At 54.5% G+C, this 16404-nt stretch overlaps 1 protein-coding gene across 7 annotated transcripts in view; it reads right to left on the reverse strand.

Moving 5' to 3' along the window:
- The window catches only part of RPTOR (regulatory associated protein of MTOR complex 1), a 378655-nt gene that overhangs the window by 108974 nt on the left and 253277 nt on the right, over window positions 1-16404 (reverse strand). For 6 of the 7 annotated variants that reach the window (XR_014140335.1, XM_081804304.1, XM_081804302.1 and 3 more), the window contains 4 exons: window positions 7924-7998; window positions 4772-4837; window positions 4269-4460; window positions 3875-4015 (listed from right to left, as the gene is read on the reverse strand). Coding sequence is in view for 6 of the 7 variants with exons in the window: in XM_081804304.1 (XP_081660430.1) it covers window positions 3875-4015; window positions 4269-4460; window positions 4772-4837; window positions 7924-7998 (474 nt within the window). In the remaining variant the exon portion in view is untranslated. The remainder of the gene's footprint in view (window positions 1-3874; window positions 4016-4268; window positions 4461-4771; window positions 4838-7923; window positions 7999-16404) is intronic. The other variant, XM_081804305.1, reaches the window with a different exon arrangement.

Here is a 16404-nt window from a genome sequence, read left to right on the forward strand (position 1 = left end):
CCCGGCACCCCGAGGCACGTGGCCCAGCCCCCCGGCACCCCCGAGGCACGTGGCCCAGCCCCCCGGCACCCCGAGGCACGTGGCCTAGCCCCCCTGGCCAGCAGCACCTCTCAGCCTCATACGGCAGGGTCAGTCCCACCTTCTTCCCAACCTCCTGCCTTCTGCTCACATGCAGAAAACAAGGCCTTGTCTGCCTGGGTCCCGGCTGCTCCTTGCCCCTTGTGCCCACCACCCTCGATCTAGCACAGACCCTTGAAGGAGCCACGGCTCCTGCTCCAGGCCTGAGTATTTGCTGTTCCCTTGGCCTGGAAAGGCCTCCCCAAGTGTCCCCCATCCCACCCTGTGTTTCCTTCAGGCCTCTGCTCAGACGTCTCCCTGAGTGCCCCACGTTCATCCAGGGCTCCCCCCAAAGACACACTCTACTTCATCCTGTTTACCTGCCTCAGAGCACGGTCACCCCCTGCCACATCACAAGTGTGTCTGTTCAGTCTTCAGCCTGCACCAGCTGCAAGTGCAAGCTCTCGGGAGAAGAGCCAGGTTCAGTTCCTGGCTGGGTCGTCACAGCCTGGTGACCCAGGGCCCAGCACACAGGTGCCTAACAAGTAGGCGCCAAAGGAACAGAGTCTCTCCCTTCAATCTCTGCCATTCTAATCTCTAGCACGGGGTTCACTTCACCAAGTTGTCATAGGATTCAGGACATCCTGCCTGGGCACACGCACTGCCCCAAGGGGAGTCCGGTTAATGCTCGTTTGGTTGTGTGGAAGGTCGGACCACGCGTCTTCCCAGGGTCCTCCCTGCAGCCTCTGTGTGCTGGCTACCTCCTCCTTGCTTCCTCCCCCAAGGGCTGTCCCTGCTGCATGTTTCCAACAACAAATTACTGCCTGACATCTGGTGGTCACAGAGTCTCAGACTCGGCCTCATAACTATGGCAAGACGGAGCAGTGTTCAGGGGAGTACATTGGCTCCAACATGTGCACCCTCCAGGCAGCTTGCCCCCTTCATCTGCACCAGGGACCCGGGTCCTGGGGCGCCGATGGGGAAAGAGCCTCTGATACTTTCCGTCAGTCTCGCTCTGGGTCACACATGCGGGTAAGGGCGGTGGATGCCGGGGGCTGGTGCTCTGCGGGGCTGTGGTTACTAACCACAAACACAACTAAAAGCACAGGGCTGCTAGGCGGATGGTGGCGAGGAAGCTGGGAGCGCAGATGCGGGGTTGGATGGGTGACATACTTGCACCCCCTGCCTGGCCCTTCTGAGGAGGTGGGCGCTGCAGACTGGGCACGCTGCACTTCGTCCTTCACGGACAGGTTCACCTCCAGAGGGGTCTGGGAGGCTGGCGTCCACATGCGGACTTTGATTTTATCAAGTAAGCTCATGAAACGTGGCGACGCTCTGCTGTCTTATCGCCTCATCAACGACACGCACTCTAACAAGTAAACGGAGGCCATCTCTCCCACATCGAATACATGGGACTTCACGAAAACCCCGCCACATAGCCCTGTTTCTCTCCTGCGCCGCAAGCTGTAACGTACAAGCGGCTGGCTGCCCATGTGACCGGTGCCCTCGCTGCGGTCACAGCCGGTGACCCTGACCGGGGCCTCGGAGCGGGTCTCCTGGACCAACAGGCTGGGCCCCGCTCCCTCAGGGTGCCACGCGCCACACCAGTCCCACCACGTGGCTCTGGACAAGGAGAAACCCAAGCTGCCATGGGTGCTGGGGTCCTGCAGACGGCGAAGGGTCCCTGTCTTGGAGCAGGCGCCACCTCCTCCCCAAGGCCTTCCCCGCCCACCCCACTCAGATGGCATCGTTTCTGCAACTGCTACCCTCCTCCCCTAAACCTCTGTGCCCCCATGTTCCCATAGCAAACATCACCTCACTGACTTATTTAATAGGCATGCTGGGGCGGTCTGTCTCCCTGAAAGCAGGGCAGGGTCCCACAGCCTCCCCCAGCACCTGGAGCACAGCACTCAAGCATTTGCTGAAAGAATGAAGTACTTTGGCGCTGTGAGGGGAGTCCGGATAATACCCTCACAGCAGGGCCCTTCACCACATGCAGAATCCCACGACGATAAGCCACTGCCCTCCCCCTCATCCCCTTGCTGCCCCTCCTGCTGCTCGCTGCCACAGCCACTCAAATGGCGGGCAGCCCCTGGGCACACCATGGGCCTTCATACCCCTGGACCTTTGCACATGCTCCGCCTAGCCTACCTGCTCTCCCTGTCCCTCACCTCCCTGGCTCCTGGCTGCTCAGGAACGAGCTCCCACCTGTGGAAGCCTTCCTGACCCCTCTTCCCCGACGAGGCAGGGTAGGTGCCACTCTGACCTGTTCCAGAAAGCTCTGCACCCACCTCTGAGGTCCTGCATATTTATGGGTGCTTTGGCACCATTGCTAGTTCCCGTGTCTGCCCCTTGAAGGCAGGCTCATCTTCCACTCTATGCTCCAGGGCCTGGGATGCAAGAGCTTGCATGCTGAGCCCAGGATGGAGGAGCACGTGGGAAGAAGAGCTATTCTCGGCCTCCAGATGGGGCATACCCCTCATCGCGGGACGGGCTCAGACGTGCGGCCGCGCCCCTGGGATGCAGCTCCAGCATGCAGCCCCCCAGACAAGGCAGACAGCAATGTGCCCTCAGGAGAGACCTGGCTACACCTGGGACAGCGAGTGGCATTCAGCCAGGACCAGGACGCCAGGGGCCTTATCAAGGCACTCGGGGATGTGCTCGAGAGCACAGCAGGCCCAGGCGTCCCCACGGCTTCGCTGGCCACCGTCCAGACACTGGAAACTGAGAGGGACAGTTTTCCAATTTTTATTAACGTTCTTTGTTATTTTTAGGATTTTCTGGAAAGAAGGAGTAAAGCTTTCCTTCTTTAAAAGGGATTTTAATGGACAATTAAAGGAACCACTACTGTGAGGCTATGATCAGTGGCTCTGAGTAGAGGCACTCTGCTGGTGGGCGGCAGGAAAGGAGCCTGCAATCGAGAAAGTGCGGGCCAGTAAAACGGGCCTGACGCCAGGGTCTCGTGTCGCAGTCCTGATGGGGCGCTAGCTAATCGGGCACATGAGCAACGGGCTCAGCAGCCCCTGAAGGGAACATGAGATAGAAGGAGCCCTCCCGTGTGTCAAGTCTGGCTGACATGAACGTGCCCAGATTGCGTCCCTCCCAGGAAAACCAGTGGGGTCCAAACGAGCCAATGGCCCCAGGCCACGCCCGGCCTCCCTCTCCCCCATGCGGTGGTCTCGGCCCGGCAGCTGCTCGGTGCCATGTGAATGCATGCCACCCTCGGGAAAACCGCCTCTGCTGCATGGGCAGCCTTCCAAGTTCACCAGTAAACCACGCGGGTCCCTGGTGGTGCCTCTGCCTGGGGGGGGCGGGCATCTAGCAGTGCCGGGCCAACTTCCCACAGAGGTGTGAGGCCTTGGACGGAAATCCGTGATATTTCTACATCTAAACAGACAAGTACAAATTTTCAACTTTAGAAAAGTGTTCCGTTGAGCCGCTGACAAACACGGGGGCGGGGAGGGGAGTACACTACACAAACCTTTCCGTCTGTCTGTGGGTGTCTACTGCTCTTTTGAGTCTCCGGGATTTGTGTATGTGTTGCTCCCAGGCAGGAAGGAGCCTATTCTACAAGCTGCCAGGAGGCGCAGCCCTGTTAAATGCCTTTAAATGAAGCAAACACACGAGTATCTGGTGAAGAAACGCATTTTGTAGAGAGTTAAACAAACATTTCAAGGTCTGCTCTCTAAAGGGTGCGTGCCAGTGAGAGATGAGAGCTCGCGGCTGCGGTCAGGGATGCTGGTGCAGACCCCAGGGCGCCGTGCGAGACTGGCCGCCAGGCGCTCTGCTGCTGCCTGCGGACCTGGGGGCCACGCACCTTGCGGACCACGGGGCTCCCGTCGTTGATCAGCTGGGCCAGCATCATGGCCACGTTGTGGTCGATGGTGGTCGAGTGGTCGGTCCTCTCTGCAGAGTTGCCCACAAATGTGCCAAGGGCGAAGACCGCTGCGCAGCGCACCTGCAAGACGGGCCAGGTCGCGGTCAGGCCACAGGGGGTGGCTGGGGTCCGACCCTGCATGGTACCACCTGTCCTGATAGGGCAGCAGGGCGCGGGGAGGCAGCAAAGCACCAAACTGGGCACCGTGTGAGCCACCAGGGAGTGAGGGACCTGGAGGCTAGGTGATGTGGCGGCATGGTCTCTGGCCCTCTCCAAATTGCCGTGGGCGGGTCGGCGGGCCCTGGCCTCAACATACTGGCAGTGGTGGGCTCACCTCAGGGATGGGGTCAGAGAGGAGGCTGCAGAGTTTCTCGTGCGCACTGTCCCTCACGCCACACCACCTGGCCGAGTCAAAGTTCTGCCAGATGCGTCCCAGGCAGATGGCCACCCACTGGCGCAGCAGCGGGTGGGGATCATTGAGCTGCTCCAGGCAGATGGCGATCAAGTTTCCCTGGAGGCAGGCTTCCTGCGAGAAGGCAGACAACAGCCGGCGGTCACTCCCAAGCCGGGGCAGGGGAGGGGTGCCGGCGGGGGTCACAGCCCTGTTGCTCGTTGCTCAGGGAAATGCCCACATTGCAACTTACATTCAGTTTTCCTCATTCCAGATCCCACCAATTTCAACTTACCTGCAAACGGTGGGCTACACGAAGGCCTCCGCCCCGTGCCCCAGGGAGCCCCCTTCTGAGGGAGACTGTTCCACAGACATTCAGCCAGAACAGGGCAGCTGGGGCCAGGCCTCTGCAGTGGAGGGGGGGAAGAGGCGGCCGTGGCACTCACCTGTCCGGTGTTGTAGCTGTTCACAATCACGGCAAGGATGAAGGCCGTCATGGTCCGGTGTTCAGCCTGGAAAACAGAAGTCAGCCTGGTTTTGCTCTCTCCCCGTGGTGGAAACCCAAACTTCCCCAAGCACAGCACAGCTATCCTTTCTGAACCTTTGCGATGAGCCTGGTGTGCGGACACGAGAGTCAGCTCTGCTGTCTCTGGATTGGAGCCTACAGACCAAAAAAGCCCTTTGAAGAGGGTCTGGTGGCTTTGGGCTTGGAGCCTCCGGGCACAGGCTGTTCCCCGAGCTGCGAATGCCACAGGAGGGGACACGTCTGCTGCGGCCCCGCGTGAGCAGGGGGCCATCCCGCCGGTGGGAAGCACCCGGCTGCTCACCCCTGCCCAAGCCTGTGGAAGCATGCTGCCCTCGCCAAGCGCGCTGGCAGGAAATGCGTGGATGCTGCATCCTCAGTTCCCAGCTTTCTCCTTCCCGGTCTTCCGTCACGTGGGTCGGTCTTCATCCTGCCCTTCCCTCTGTGGCCCTCCTGAGGGGGGAACCAGTCAGCCTATTTTAATGGTTCCATGGGGCCTGATGTTTTTAATGTGCACCTTGAGCGGAGTCTGAAACGGATCCTTCTCGCCCTCACCCTCGGATTTGCCAAGGCCACTACAGTGCCAATCCCAGCCTTCCTCCTCCCGCCTTAACCCCTCAAGTTCATGCCGGCTGTTGTCTGTTTCCACAGCCAGGGTGTATTTAGCCATGCCAACACGTCTGCCAACTCCTTAGTCTTGTGCTGCTGCCTGTGTCCCTGTGGGCTCAATCTCCGAGCGAAGCATGGTCTTCGTAAGGGTCAGTGCTGGGGGTCTGAATGTGGCGGGCTCTGAGTCTCTGGCCACTTGTCCCGAACAGTACAGGAGCGGGTGGAGGGTGCTGGGGTGACAGTCCGTTTCCTCTAGTGCCAGTGTCCGTCACCCGCTGAAGCTGTCCACTCCTGTGCAAAGGCCCTCTTCTCGTTCTGGCTACCTCTAAGGTTTTCCCTTTTGCTCTGAGATGTTCTACTTCCATCAGGATGCGTCTTTGTATGGATCTGTTTGTATTCAGCCTTTGCAAGATTCACTGTGCTTTTTAAAAAAACTCGTTCCTTTCTTCCTATCGGGAAAATTCTCAGCTATGGGTGCGCTCACGTCCTCCTTCTCCCCACTGTCCCAATGGAGCACTCTGGCCTGGGGCTGGGAGCAGTGGGACCCCTCCTCGCAGGCCTCTGAGCCCCCTTCACGCCTTTGTTTGCTCCATTCTGGGTGACTTCTCCACGAATTCTCTCACTCATGGTGCTGGTCTGTGGTTCACTTTATCCACGCAGCATTGAACAGCAGTGGCTACGTCTTCTGTTACAGGTTCTCCCCCCTCAAATCTGCCTATTTACCAAAAGAATCCAGTTGGTAGTTTTTTTTTTTTTAAAGATTTGACAGAGAGAGACAGAGCGTAAGAGGGAACACAAGCAGGGGGAGCAGGAGAGGGAGAAGCAGGCTTCCTGCAGAGCAGGGAGCCCGATGCAGGGCTCGGTCCCAGGGCCCTGGATCATGACCTGAGCTGAAGGCAGATGCTTAACGACTGAGCCACCCAGGCGTCCCTCTAGTTGGTCATTTCTGAGGATGAGTAAAAAGGAAAGAACAGATCATTTTTTCTAACAGGGACAAAGTACTTCTGAGGAAACAACATAATGGTGTGTTTCTGGACGTAACTAAATTGTTTCATTCAATCGTCTTACACACACTTACCCATACGGATTTTACAGTCTTTTTCAGAGAGCTCTATTACTTTCAGTTCTCGGGGCTGATTTCCTATTTGCCGACTCTGCTGGTTCGCCCGCTTACGGCTGAGGCTCTCAGGCTCTGGGCTGTGCAAGCATGTGGCGGGAGGTTCTGCCTTTGCTTCCAGGCCCCTGCGGAGCAGGGCTAGTGTCCTGGCCGGGACGTGGACACCCGGGAGCCGCGTTCCTGAGCCCTTCCCGCAGGTGGGGTGGGGCGCGCCTCACAGGCTCCTGGCTTTCAGCAGGGGTCTGTTTTTGTGCTGCTGCCGCTCAGGCGCCATCCTGGGCGTGGATGTGGGTCTGCTGGGCAGGGGACCCCAGGGTCAGCGTTCCCTTCCCACTGTGGCTCTCCTCAGACTTGCTTCAGCTTTTGGCATTTGGCAAACTTCTCTTTCGAATTTCACTATGAGCTCAAACATCAATGTGTTTGCAGCTGAAGCAGGGCCCACCCCGGCCGGCTTGGCTCGCCACTGAGCCACGATCACCCATGCAGGGTCCTTTTCCATTTGGTCGACGGTATTCTTGCTCACCAGAAAAGCGGGGAAGAAACTGTCTCCAAGCCTCTTGTGAAGTGTCAACTTTCGCTCCCTAGGATGACACTCCCTTATCACACTTAGGTTAAAACATGTGGGTACTATTTGCCTTTTATGTAACCATCCTGTTTTTAATGTCTTCTGGTTTTTCTTCAGTAATCAGCATTTAGTTTAGAACACCAGGACTGTGAAAATGAGCTCTTATGCTTTAAATATGCTGGCAAAACTCAGTTATATCAAGGAGCGACTTGGGATGTCTGTTCTGTTCTCTCTGCCATGCTAGGAGCTGCAGGGAGGGAACCTAGGGATTAATTACAACACATTTGTAGGAGTCGCTGTAAATGCTGTTCATAAATTACTATTGTTGAAGCATTTTAATAAAAGAAAAAAATTTGAAACTTAAATGTTCACTCTCTGCTTTCCTTCCCTCCCTCCCTTCCTTCCTGATTCATAAGGCACATCGGCAACTTGTCATGTTCCAGAACCTTCACTAGGCATGTGAGCTGTCATATCATAGACGTGCAAGCACTCATTAATCTAATTCCATTGACAGGATGTGAGAGAGAGTGGATTCTACTCTATTGCAAACACATGCCAGGGAGACAGACGAATGTAAACCACCAAACTAATCTGCTCAGACACAGAAAGGAAACAGCTCTGAAATCAGGTGCTCTTAAGCAAAGGCACACCGCTTGCCCACTCCCTGACGTGGCCCTCCGCCCGCAGGGAGCCCCTCGCCACAGAAACCCCAGAGCGTGACATGTGAGCAGAGACAAGCGACACAGATCTGAGACTGTCCAAGGAGAAGTGAGGGTCCTCTTACTGGCATGTAAGGGTCTGCCAAGACCGACAGGAAGTATTTGTGACCGTTGTCCTTCACCAGGTCAGCTTGGCACGACTGGGGAGAGAAAGAGACAGGAGAAACCGTGAGTGCAGCTACCTGGAAGGGCTCCCTGCTTCCTGGAATGTGTGAATAGTGAAGGTGCAGTGAATGTCTCATGCCTCCGTGATTTCCTCAAGTCCAGTGTTCGTTTGGAAGAACAGCTAGAATGGCTGCTTGCAGACACACCCTCCTCGGCTGTGGGAGAGGGGCTGGCACCTCACACATGCTTAGGAGTGCGGCAGCTCCAAGACATTCCCTGAACACCTCTGGGTACCTGCCGGGAGGGGGCCCCCTTCACCTCTGCGGCCCGAGCCCAGACCCTCCCTTCCCATGTTCCCTTCCTCCTGTCCTCCGAGGCAGGATGCACCCAACACTCGAAATCCTCCCTGGTTTCTGCAGACCCCAGCCCCTGCCGAAGCTTTCCTTAGGATTTTGCTTAGACTTATAAAAGACTGGAAAAGGATAATCAGTGTGAGTAAAATCGTGTGAACCATTTGTGCTACACATTTCAACAGTGCTTCCCGGAATAGAGGCCCGACTCCTTACCCCTGAGCAGAGCCCTGAGGTGGGAAGCGTAAGTGAAGTGTCAGGCGTGCAGCTCTTCCCAACTCCCCAGGCTGCACTGCACCTGCATGCCCTGCACACACCCACACGCACGCACCTGCACGTCTCTGGGTTCACGAGCTCAGCACACGTTCAAGGACCCGCTGGTGCCAGACACTGGCTCAGTTCTGGACACAGAGACATGACCCACACCCTGCTCACGGTCTCTGGAGGAGACAACTGTGTGCATGTGATGGCATGGCGAGGAGACCCTGGGGATGTGGGGGCTCAGGGAAAGGAGGGGGTGCCTACTCTGAGGGACAGCTAGGATTTTCTGCAGAGTCGGGATGGAGGGGAAGGCAAGCCTATCCTGTGGGATGTGGGATGCAGATGGCACAAGGCTTCAGATGCTGCATGGAGGCCCCGAGGAGGCCTGTAGGGGCTGGAACCCGGGAGGGTCAAGGCAGTGGGTCTGCAGGACTGCAGCGGAGGATGAGCCAGACCGGAAGGGGGCGGCACATGCAGCAAGGGCGGAGGGAATGGGGATGACCCCGGAGACAGGAGACGGAGACTGTTCTCACAGGATCTGGGGGGTGGTGGGGGTGGGGGTGGCACAACTGCTTGGCAAGATCACTGAAGAGCTGGGGTGCCGGTCACAGGCCCTCAGAGAAGGAGGCGTTCTATTTGGGGGCCAGTGTGTTTGAGGCGCCTGAGACACAAGCAGAGCCACCAGGAGGAAGGTTGCACGTACACACTCCAACGAGCAGAGCGGGATCCAAGACGACCTTCCAGATCGGAAGTCACCCTCATGTTGGGTGGGAACCCAACGGCACAGGGCGAGAGGAGGGTGCTCTGGACCACGGAGGACGGGGCCCTGGAGGACATGGGAAACAGGTGCCCAGGGCTGAGGAGTGGGAATTCTGGAGAAGGGAGCCTGGCTCGGAGGCGGTGGCCGTGTTACCAGAAGCCCTGATGTCACACCAGGCTGGCGGGTTTGGGGGCATTTTGGAAGTGCTGGTTCTTCAAGGGGCTCAGATGATCATGCCCTGGACACTCAGGGTTCGGGTGCATAGTGCCGAGAGAAAGGTTTCTGTTTGCACAGAGGACAGGAAAAGGCAGAACTGGAAGCAAGGAGCTAGGTCTCGCGCCAGGCTGCCCCTCTTGCTAGCTGTTGGGACCCCAGTGTAGAGCTCTGTGCTCAACTCGTGGGGTCAAAGGTAAACACACAGTATACGCAAGAGCATCTGAGAGTGACCCGCGTCCTGGACGCTCTTCTTCTTGGAGGGAGTGACCCTTGGAACATGGGCATGATGTTACACGGGCTCCGGGAATAACGTCCAGAAAAACTGGTTAGTGGCATTTGGGGTAACATGTCCACAGAGACGATGAATTTCCCCTGCTCCCACCAGAGGACAAAGGCCATTGAAGAAGAAGTGAGCGTCCGACAGCAAAGGGAGAAGGGCTGCATGCTCCCCTCCACGGGTGGGGGGCTGTCTCCTGCATGCAGCCCCCTCCCAGCTCTGCAGACAGAGCCTCCCCCCCACCTCCTCCACACGGCCGGCTTCTCGGGTGCTCTGATAATTCGGTGTTTCTTCCTCGCACCAGTAAACCGATAGGGCGGCCACCGGCCCTGCCGTGTAAGTGGGACCTAAGCAGGGTGGGGCGCGGGTGGCTGGTCAGGAAGCATGGGCACCGGGGACTCAGGTGAGCAGGCTGATTCCCGAAGAGCCAGGAAGCCAATGAAGCGCGAGTTTCCAAGTAATCCTGCGGGGACGCCCTGCTCTGAACTCAGGTGGTGACAGAAGATCTAAGAAGGTATCAACACGATGTCCTCTCTGTAGAGACGCTGTCCAGAGGGGACCGGGAGGGAGCAGCGCCGACGCCCCTGGGAACCACGGCCCGGTGCCCGATTCTGAGAACAAAGGCCCCTTCTTCTTAAACCAGAGGTTCGACAAGTCAGATCAAGGCCTACACGTTTACAGTGAAGCCCTCCAGCACGCCTCATCAAAGAGTGACTCGGTGCCGCTAATTCACGCCCCACTCATTCTGAGCCGAGGTGCGTGCGTCAGGGGCCTTCGGTGTGGAACCTGCTCTGATGAGGGGGTCACGCGCCATCTCTTCGCGGGTCTGCCTGCCCTTTCAGGCCTCAGCCGGAGTCGCTTACCAATTGGCTTAGAGCTTGCTCAGACTTTCACCAACTCGGCTGTCCCACCCCTGCCCTCTGTCCACACCGCATGCAGGGACCTGGGACACACATACCCTGGCCAAGTGCCTCATCAGAAGGAGGGAAACACCAGGCCTTTCGACTACAAAGGCACAGAAATGTAATGCACAGACACACACTTGTCACGGGCTCGGTGGAAAGCCTCGCCTGGAGCCTGGGGGGCTCTGGCAGCCGAGGAGCCTCCGAAGCAGCTGCGCCCCCCAGATCCAGCTGCAGGTATGACATATTAAGGCTGGAGGAGAAGCAAGGGCATGAACACAAAGTGGTTTTTGTAAACACACCACTGTCCGACCACATGCAAAACCACCTCTGACGTGCTTTCAGTGCTTGCTACAGCTTTGGTTCTTCTCTCTCGGGATTTCAGGGAATTGTGCTTTCAGAACGAGGGACAGGGAGGTGAGGAAGAGAAGCAGAGCAAGCAGGGGAGGAAGGGAGCACACGTTTCACTGTGGCACCAACCGAAGACACGGTGTGGATACCAGGACGGAGCAGACAGCAGGAGGGATGGTTTCCTCAAGGCTGATTTACGAGGCCAGGCAGGTGGCAATAATCTGGAAAAGCACACTTCCTTCTCCTGCACACACACGACAGTCTGTTACGGGGGGCAGGGGGGGCGGAGGAGGGCACGGGACGTCGGCAGGGACATCGGCAGGACCGTCCTGAGCACCAGTGGGCACCGCCGCTCATGACCTGCCGTGAACTCGGAGAAACACACAGAAAGTCAACTTCCCATCCATGTGGGTCCCAGAGTTCAGTCCTCAATGAGAGAAAAGGAAGACCCAGAGCGGGCTGCAGGGTGGCTGTTGCCAGAGCGAGGGGTGCCCTCGGAGACGGCGGGACGGTGTCGGGATGTGCACACACCGTTTTAGCAACGGGGCGAGGTCATGAAACCAGCGGTGCCTGAGAAAATGAGACCAGGGCAGGATTTCTGCTTACTGGTCACAAGAGCTCACAGCCCCTCACGAATTCCGCAGCACGTCATTAGCGCGTTCACGTCCCTCCGCACGCCTGAGGCCCTGGCGCGACGGACTAAGAAGATACTTAAATATACAGGGCGCCTGGCCAGCGAAGTCGGAGAAGCCCGTGACCCTTGATCTTGGGGTCATGAGTTCAAGCCCCACGTTGGGTGCAGAGATGACTTAAAACAATAAATGAACATAAAAAAATATTCTCCAATCAGATGCTCTTGTGTCAAAGGTAAACTTCGGAATGAAAACACACCATCAACGTTGTAAATAACCAGGATCAATGGGAAAATCACTGCCACATATGGATGCTTTTATGCCTTCAAACTACTTTTTCACACGTTCCAAAATTTGTAAATATATTTAAAAGTTCAAAAATCAAAATGCTACAGAAAGGCATAGACGGAGAAGGCAGCTTCCCCCCTCTGTCCCTGCAGGGGCTGCAGAGTCGGCGTGATTATACCTGAATGTGGAAAAGTGACATCTGGATATAAAATGAAAATAAATGTTAAAATAAAAGGCAAGTGAAGCTCTCCCTTCACCACTACTGTAAGTGCTTTGTTAGCTTCTTACTGATTCTCCCAATGTTTCTTTATGCAAACCTATGAAATAGGAACACAGACACTGAGCCATCCTTTTCTTAAATGAGAGGAATGCTCCCTCTGTGTGAGGCAACCTTGCCACGTGGAGCCGGCCTCTCTTCACGGCGAACGTGCAGCAGTCCGTCAGGAGGAGAGTATGGCTTGTTCAGACCCACGCGGGCAAAGCTGTAAATTCCTGTAAGCAACACGGCCCCGTCACAGGGCAAGTGCATTTGCAGTCTTGATACCTTGTGCCCCAGCAGCACAGCCTGCTGGAAGACACCTGAGTGCTCGCCCATCTGAGAACGAAAATCCGTATTCAGTGACGCCCTGCTGCGCACATCCCTTATCATGGAAAGGACTGAGCATCTCCCCTACGTGTAAATAAGGGCCATTTGTATTTCTCTTTCTGGGAACTGATAGTTCATGTTCATCTTCTGGCCATTTCTCTGCTGGACTGTCAGTGTTGTTTTTGATTTCTTGGAGCTCCTTACATATTATGAAGGCTGGTCTTTCACCTGGGAGAGGAGTTTTAAATACCCCCCCCCCCAATTCTTTGACTTTGCTCATGTTTTTTTTAACCCCCCATGCAAATGTTTTATTGCCATGCAGGCAAATCTATTAATTTTCAAAGATATCTAGACTTTAAGTTATGGTTAAAAAGGCTTTCATCACTCTAAGGCTAAAATAGAATTTACCTGGGGAGCGCCTGGGTGGCTCAGTCGTTAAGCGTCTGCCTTCGGCTCAGGTCATGATCCCGGGGTCCTGGGATCGAGCCCCGCATGGGGCTCCCTGCTCCGCGGGAAGCCTGCTTCTCCCTCTCCCACTCCCCCCTGCTTGTGTTCCCTCCCTCTGTCTCTCTGTTAAGATAAATAGAATCTTAAAAAAAAAATAAAATAAAATTTACCTGGGTTTTCTTTTAGTGCTTTCATGGTTTCATTCTTTATATTTAAATAATCTTCTTAAAGTCAATTCTGGGGGCGCCTGGGTGGCTCCATCGGTTAAGTGTCTGCCTTCAGCTCGGGTCATGATTCTGGGGTCCTGGGATTGAGCCCTCCATCGGGCTCCCTGCTCCTGGAATTGAGTCCTGCATCAGGATCCCTGCTCCATGGAGAGCCTGTTTCTCTCTTTCCCTCTGCTGCTCCCCCTGCTTGTGCTCTCTCCCCCCCGCCCCCATAACAGACTGTCAAATAAATACAATCTTTAAAAAAATAAAAAAGAAAGTCAATTCTGGTGTTTGGGATGCGCAGGTGGACAGCTAGCTACCCTAACACCAGAAATTCAGGAGCTCGTCATCCTTACTGAGTGGATCTGAGCTGCTGACTCGACCCTGCACAACGCCCTGTGTACACTAAGGCCCGTCTCTGTTGTGCCCGTTTGTCAGCCTGTCTGTTCATGATCCAGCCCCACAATGCTCTTTAGTACCAACGCTTTGTCATAAGTCTTGATATCTGGTAGGGTTAGTTCCTTGCCATTTTCCTTCCTATTCAGTCTCCCTGGTGATTCCTATTTATTTCTCCATAGGAAGTATACAGCATGCCTGTCTAGTTCCAGAAAAGAGGGAGGGAAAGAGCTTGCTGGTAGTTTTATTGGGATTGTATTAAAGTTTAAATTAATTTAGGGAACACTGACATACTGCCGATGACAAAGCCTTCTGTAAATAAACGGCGTACGTTTTTATTTGTTCGGGTGGATTTCTGGAATGCTTTACAGTTTTCTTCTCAGAGGGTTTTCATGTCTCAGGTCAGGTTTATGCCCAGATTTAGGGTTCTCCTGTAAACGGGTGCATGTATCTTCACGGGCTGTTCCTGTGATTTCTGTATCTGAATCTTGAATCCCCCTCCTCGTAACACCTCTCATTAGCAGCCTGGTACTGACTCCACTGGGATTTCCAGGCCTATCAAGTGCCAACCGTAGTGGTTTGCTTCTACCTTTCTAGTTTTTGTGCCTTTTATTTCGGCCTCTGTGTTAGCGGAGGGTGACGGTGGCTTCTCATTCTGCTTGCTTGCTGCTCTTAGTGTCTCCCTGCTAAGTCCAATGCTGGCTTCTGGGCTTAAATGTTAAGAGGAGTAGCTAATGACGTGCTCATATTGTGTGGTTTTCTTCCTTCATGAGAAGATCAATGTCAGCCTTCTTCTACTGATCAATATTATTACTGTAACGGCTCGGCTTCTCGGGGGCTGACGTGGAACCAACCCCCCACACCGGGAGGAGCCCGTTGGGCAGTGCGGTGCTGTCCCTTCCATGTTTCCATGTTCTTCTGGGTTATTTCCAAACACAAGTATGGATGTAATGTGGTTTGCTTTTTGTGTGTGATCTTTTTCCATTTTCTTTGTGTGTGGTGACATATATACAACATAAAATTTACCATTTTATTGATATGTAAAGCATATGGCTTGGTGGCATTAAGTACGTTCATGCAGTTGTGCATTTTAGGTTCTCACATCGTTACAGTAGTTCCATACACAGAACAGTGATGTTTGCCTTCAGTTCGCAGCTCCGGAGGGGTGCGATGCTGCTGGGGCTCTCCGCCCCAGGGGGCCACCGGACATGGCGGGTTCTTCCCAACGCCTTTCCCTGTTCCTTCTAGGGAAACTGGTGTGTTTGAGCCTTCTACTTCTTCTGGAGTCCATTTGGTAAGTTGTATTTTCCTGGAAATACAAGTTTGCTATATTCAAGTTATTACTGCATTTTCAGAGATGTGCGAGTCAACACGTTCTCCTTCCCATAGTTCTTCCCACCTTGTCCGTTCTTGGTTGTGCTTTGCCCCCTTCATCAGGTGAGCTGATTCCCACCCCCCCCCCACAAAGAAACAGCTTTTTATTTACTGTTGAGTTTTTGTGTTTTTGTTTGCGAACTCAGAGAAAGTCCTCCTTGGATCTTCACTGAACAGCTCTTCTCTGCATACCTATGGCTCCTTTGGCTGTCGTCCTGGTTGATGGCTTACTCTACTCTGCTTCTCTGTCAGGGTTACACGGGGACTGAAGGTTGCCAAGTTTCCTCTGAATGTGGCTTTAGCTATATTCCATGGGTTTGATGTGCATTATTTTTATTGTCTTTTGGAAACTATAAACGTGTCTTGTATTCTTCCTTTGACCGAAGATTGAAGGCAATCGCTTAAAAAAAAAATTTCTAGTCGGAAGGCCCATTTTGTTTTCTGATACTGTTATTCATCTCTGGTCCTACTATGCACATTGTCTATGCTAGTTCTACTTTTTGGAAATTCTTAAGGTTTCTTTTGTGGCCTAATATATGGTCAGATCTTGTACACAGAAACCGTGTTTATACTCAGCACACGGCGTTCCGTGCACGTGGCCTGCCTTACTTGTAAGCCTATGTTATTCTTAACAAAAGCAGCAACAAGAGTTTTTAAGTGCCCGGGCTGTAGGACGTGCTCTGCGGCCAGGAGAGGGAGCCCACCACTGGCTCTTCATCACCACCTCGAGGAAGTTGTTGGAACTCCCATTTTTATGCAAGGAGGCAAAGGTCCTGAGGTCCGCTGGTGGTGGGGCTGGAGCCCCAAATCAAGGCTGGTCCAAACCACGGGCACCACGACGGCTGTGGAAAGACCCACCCCGGCACAGCTACACGGCTCGGACGCTCTTACCAGGAGGCAGAGGTTCGGCTCGTCTTGCTTTGTGTGAAAGGCTGGCAACTTCTTCCCACCATGTGTCTTGTGGTTTCTCTACTGGCAGAGGTTCTTTTATACACAGATTAGCTTCCATTTTTATCAGATGAATACAGGGAGGGAGGAAGAGCAGCGGAACAGCACTAGACGGCCTATTCCTCCCACCCCGAGTCCAGCTCCCATTTTGAAATAATAGCTATGTCTTTATTTAGCAATCTCAGACATCTACTACTCCATCATAGAAGGTGAGGGTTTCGCTCTTTTCCACTTGCAACTTTGTGTGGCCTCATCAGAGCGTCTGGTGAACTCAACAATCATTAATACCCATTAACATCACACCCAGGCAAATCTGTCTCATTAGTGACTCCAGCTGCCTTCTTTGGTGACATTTTCTCACCGTAAACCTTTTGTTTCACTTGCTTATTTTTCTAATGCTTCTCCAGCCATTGGACAAGGCCCCTCAATTTTGCACCTGCTCGG

The sequence above is a fragment of the Leptonychotes weddellii genome, chromosome 15 (genome assembly GCF_054177405.1).
Source record: "Leptonychotes weddellii isolate Sample4059 chromosome 15, ASM5417740v2, whole genome shotgun sequence".
Taxonomy (NCBI): Eukaryota; Metazoa; Chordata; class Mammalia; order Carnivora; family Phocidae; genus Leptonychotes; species Leptonychotes weddellii.